The 5498-nt window shown below is 35.1% G+C and overlaps 1 protein-coding gene across 1 annotated transcript; it reads left to right on the top strand.

Annotated features, from left to right (window-relative positions):
- The first annotated feature begins 232 nt into the window (after positions 1-232).
- Positions 233-1805, top strand: LOC134272059 (uncharacterized). Its single transcript, XM_062754295.1, has one exon. The coding sequence runs from the start codon at positions 471-473 to the stop codon at positions 1803-1805; it is 1335 nt and encodes a 444-aa protein (XP_062610279.1). The 5' UTR covers positions 233-470.
- The last annotated feature ends 3693 nt before the right edge of the window (positions 1806-5498 follow it).

Raw genomic sequence — 5498 nt, 5'->3', positions numbered from 1 at the left:
TTTTCTAATTTTAAGCAAATAGGTCAAAGTTATCTTGAATATTTAGAAAAGAACATCAGAAATGGGGATATATGATGTACATTTTCAGATATTACTAAAAACGTGTGAATTTTACGTTAAAGTTGGCTCAATTTTTTTCCCGGATTTTCAGAATATATTTACTATATTTGTCACACTTTGTTGATAGAATTTATAAGAAATAATTTAATAGATATTTCAGACCCAGCATAACATATTTCACTGCAAAAAACAGCTTTGTGTGCAACCAGCATGGAAAAATAGGCATCCAAAATTAACAGTACTGTTATAGTTCAAATGGAAAAAACTGATCATTTTCGTCTAAAAAACCTTCCGCCACAAAATATAGTCCCTAGCTTAATTCTACTTGAATGGAATTTAATCGCGGTTTTTTTCATTGAATATAGTTTAATTTGCATTGTAGAATTCAGTTTTATTGTTGGAACCTAAAAATGATGCTTAATTTTATGAATAAAGGACCTGCGCGAAATACGCTCAAAATATCAGGATCGAACGTCCTTAAATTGCTCTTAACAGAAATAATTAACAATGGAATACGTGATAATGATAAATTACTGTGTTCCTATCATATGAAGACAGCAGTTTTCTGGGTGATTCAACAGAATACATTACAACACTGGTGTCCACAAACTCTCCTGGAGTGTTTCTGGGTCTGTTTTAAACTCATCCTTAAGTGGGTGTACGAGGGGGTATGTCCAAACTTTTTCATTCCCCAAAATAACATGTTTCTGAGTAAAGTCCATGGTGAAGCACAACATCAGCTATTTAGAAGACTGTATGGGTTGTATGAGAAAGGTTTAGCATTCCTGCTACACAGTCCCTCCATTAGGTCTTGTATTATAAATATCCTCCATAACCCCCACCTCTCCATCTGTACAGACGAACATACTCTGAATTCTGAGGCAAAGTTGGATAGAGAGCTCTTTCAAGAGATTTACGCGTATGACTCACTTCACATACCAAACCTAAAAATCTGTATGAGGTCTCTACATATAATAGAACAGATGAAAGGCTTACCTCTCCTTAAACAGTATCAAGTTGTGCTGCTACAGAAACTTACAGCGGCAGTGCTTCAGAAAGCAGCTTTTATGTTACACATGGAAACTTACACACATAAAAACAAACTGAGGTATAGGGCTGACAAAATCTCCTGTCACATGCTGAAATTAGCAGCCAAGTTTGGTTGTATTACTGATATGCTATACATAGCCATGTATTCTTATAAGACACTTAGATACAAGGAAGCTTTATCTATTATAGAGATGAGCAAGGTCAATTTAGCACAGCCATATGTAATATATATTGGTAATGTAGATTCAGAGATGTATACTGAGGCGGTAGGGGGACAGTCCTGGTCTACAAAGATGAGACAGGCTGTAGCTTGCAATATCCTGCTTGAAAATAAAATTCATTACATCAATGAGTTATTACCAGAACAAATGTCTAGTTTACAGAACAAGGTGCCAGTATTATGTATCCCACCATTTGTACTGTTATCCATGCTAGAGATCTTGTGCTACAGACATGTAGACACAATGAGAGCACAAACAGCTCTAGATGATCTACAGACCCTAGTTCACTATGATCAGGGACAGTTTATACCTTTACTCTCCAGAGACATATCGTGGCAGATTCTGGGGATCTGTCAACAGGTGACAGGGAACCTCCAGGCTGCTCTATACTCATACCAACAATCACTTAGACAAAAACCAGTCCATGAAATACACACAGCTACAGAAATTAGAATACAGGGAACTTGTCACTAAGATGTCTAGATTAGTTAAAGAAATGAAATATTTGTAGAATCCTATCTGGTAGAACTTATAATGTGAATATTTCTTCTCTTCAATATTTTCTGAATTGTTTAATTTATTTAAAGCTCACATATTATTTAGAAATAAAGAAGGATATGGAAATAACGAACAGTATTCAATCTCAACGTCCATTAAACAAATATACAAAATAAGAGCAGAGCAAACACGGACCTCCGAAACATCAGAGGTGGGATCAGGTGCCATGGAGGAGTGAGCATCCCCTGCCGACCGGTCACACCCGCCGTGTGCTCGTTGTCATAATCAGGAAATAACGGAAAAAATCCGTGGTCAATTCAGTGTATAAATAATGGACTAACAATTGGTATGAAAACGTCAGTCAGCATTTCATTCAATGATAAATTGTATTTGCTGACAAGGTCATTGTATCGACCATAGAATTTACGAAATGATGACTTTAAACGAGACTGTTGATATTCTTGTTTCATCAACTTGCTTGTCAATAATTTACCTCGTTTAAGAAATTGTTCATACGTAGAGCATGAAGTTTAGCAAACCCTTGTGTGTGCATGTATATAGAAGACAAAATACACTTCCAGAGATCTGAGTATCACATTGTCATTTTTTGTTCATATGTGTTTAAATGTGAACTCTAATGCAACTGTTTTTGTAAAACACATTTTGATTTGCTAATGCACTGGTGTTTTAGGCATTAAGAAGAGGGAAACTTTTCATAGATCAATGTTATAACATTACACTCAATGATGTTCTAGTATTTAATTTACAAAAATTCAACTTTGTATTTACTAATGTGAATTCTGATTAAACAGTCACAAACATCCATTTTACTGGCTCCACCTACACGCCGCTGGTAAAACTTACAACATACATAATCTGTTGGTAATTTTTGAAGAATCAGCTTTCATTAAAATTAAGCCTCAGATGTCTTTAGATAAACAAACTAATTCAGTCAGAGAATTTGTGTCCCACTGAAGGAAAAAAAACATGCATTAATCAGGGGAGGGGGACAAAGGGGCACTTTACGAAAGGCAGAAGGAATCAAAGTGAGTTATGATATCAACTTTAATTGCAATAACACTTTAGCTTCTTGAGTTATTGTCCAGAAATAAAAGTAATACTCACATTCAGAATGTATGAGTTTATGACCTTGACCTTTGACTTCCTGACCTCAAAATCAATATGGATCTTTTTTATGTCATAGGGAGTGTGGTATAAAATGTCATTGCAAAAGCTAAAAGGCTTCTCCAGATGTCACATGGAAACTAAAGTGTTAACCATTTGACCTCAAAACCGATAGGCATTTCCGGTTTGTTCCCGTTTTACACACATTTGAATTACATGTATTTAAAAAATATAATTTGTTATATCTTTAATTCATTAAGAATTTTATCAAGATTGAAAAGTACGTATTCTTTCTTTAAGAAATCGGACTTCATAATAAATAATATTAAACAAATATTAATAATTTATTCAATAAAATCAAATATTTTCCCATAAATACATACAGACTTTTAATAAAATGCTTATAAAATTGTATTAAACCTCTTAAGAATACATTAAGCAAAATCAGGTATTCATGGGCAAATCCAGGTAAATCAAAACCAGAAATCAGACTATAATTGCTATCAAAACACACTTCACACTTATTGTTAAGGTCTTCCGTCTTCAGCGGAAGACCTTCTTGTTATTCTTCGGTTTCTTTTTCACTTTTTTTCTTCTATATTATTATTCTTTTTTTTTCTTACCGATTTTGTGCATGCGATTTCTCGAAAACGGCTCGATGGATTCTAATGAAACTTCAGGACTTATGTAACATTACTCGAACCTGATACATATTTTTTTGATTTGATAACGTCACTTCCGGTTCGGAGATATTGCCGATTTTATGATTTTTGAAGGGTCAGGCTGTCCGCAGACTTTCTAAAAAATGGTTCTAGATAGAATCATGAAACTTTCAGGCATGATAGTCCTAAGTCTGTAGATATGCGTAAGGTATTTCATTTTTATCGGAAGTGCCGCACGTCGGCGCTCGCTATGACCCGAAAAATGACATATTGCGAATTTCATAATTTTAACACCTTCTCTACGATATCTTTTTACCTGGAAATAATTTGATTAAACATGTAGAACAAAAGAAGTGTAGAATTCCAAGATCTTTCAAATGATATCTCGAAAAAAAGGGCTGGTCCCTAAAATTAAGGGCCTAGAGGGGCCGAAAGTTTTTTCTTTATATCTCAAAACGTATTGAGAATTAGTAATACGTCAAAGAAGCAAAGTTGTTCAAAATGTCAATCTTTATCTAAAAGGATCGTCAAAATACGTCCGGCATCGTCAATTCCGGCCAAACCGGAAGTAGTTCGAAAACACGTATTTTTGTAGTTCTAGACAAGTGTTTGGATAATATATGTCTCTGGTAGAATAAAAAATTAATATTCCGTCCGTCGTCGTCACTTCCGGTCAAACCGGAAGTAGCCAAAAATAGCTTATTTTGAAGGTTTGGATGCAAAATTGAAACTATAAAGTCACTGGAGACAACTTAGCTCATTGCTTTCTTGTGTTGATGTCACTTCCGCAACTTCTGGTCAAAACCGGACGGAAGACCTACTCGTTGCTTTGCAACGAGCTTTGCTCTAGTTATTCTTAGGTTTCTTTTTAAGGTCTTCCGTCTCCAACGGAAGACCTTCTTGTTATTCTTCGGTTTCTTTTTCCCTATTCTTACCGATTTTGTGCACGCGATTTCTCAAAAACTACAGGACCGATTCTCATGAAACTTTCACACCTGATAGGTACTGATCTGAACCTTATTGGAAATTTTTTTCGTTGACGACGTCACTTCCGGTCGTGAGATATGGACAATTTTCCGATTTTAAAATGCAATTTTGTCTTAACCAAGTAGCGAAAATTGCTTAAGATATGAACTTGAACTGATTGGAGATGATAGTTCATGACTTATAGCTTTGCAGAATCACCTTTCCGTGTGTCGTCAATACTTCCGGTCGCTACCGAAAGCGATATTCAAAAACGCAATTTTTCAACTTTTGTTTTTTAATATTTTTGTTGTAGAATTGAATAGAGACCTTTTTGCAGAAGCAAAATATGTAATTTGTTTGAAAATCGAAAAAGCCAATCTCGAGATATTTGCATTTAAAAACGCGAAGCGGCGATCCCAATGGCTAAATGGTTAGCGCATTGGATTGTCACGCGGGCGACCCGGGTTCCATCCCCCGTGTGACCAAAAAATTTTATCGTTTTTTCCGCTTCATTTTTTGATATTTTTTAATTTGAGACCATTTGGAACAATATACTATAATTTTTTAAGCATATCTTACGTAATTAGGGGTCACAAGGGGCCAGAATGTCAAATCTTTGACGCTTTATATCTCGAAAAGGGGGAATATTTTGATAAGCAATATTGAACAAAAGATGGTCAGAATAATGTTCTAAACAATATGCATACTTTGAATTTTTATAAAACGGCCCCATTAAGGACTTGTAGCAGTGGCCCCTAAATATTTTCATTTAGCATATCTCCACAACGAATAGAAATCTCTGAATAAATGTTGAACAAAAATCTTCAAAATCACAAGACCTTTCATTTGATATGAAGAAAATGGGGCTGACTCCTCAAAAAAGGGGCTCAGAGGGGCCAAAAGTCTTTTATCTATA

Source organism: Saccostrea cucullata, unplaced genomic scaffold (assembly GCF_032062105.1).
Source record: "Saccostrea cucullata isolate Sc308-1 unplaced genomic scaffold, CSIRO_AGI_Scuc_v1 ctg8264, whole genome shotgun sequence".
Lineage (NCBI taxonomy): Eukaryota > Metazoa > Mollusca > Bivalvia > Ostreida > Ostreidae > Saccostrea > Saccostrea cuccullata.
The sequence above is the reverse complement of the archived record's forward strand: the minus strand, read 5'-3'. Positions and strand labels throughout refer to the sequence as shown.

Bases quoted from the DNA above. Each gene is read 5' to 3' on its own strand.
- LOC134272059 (XM_062754295.1), top strand. From the start codon at position 471: ATGATGCTTAATTTTATGAATAAAGGACCTGCGCGAAATACGCTCAAA.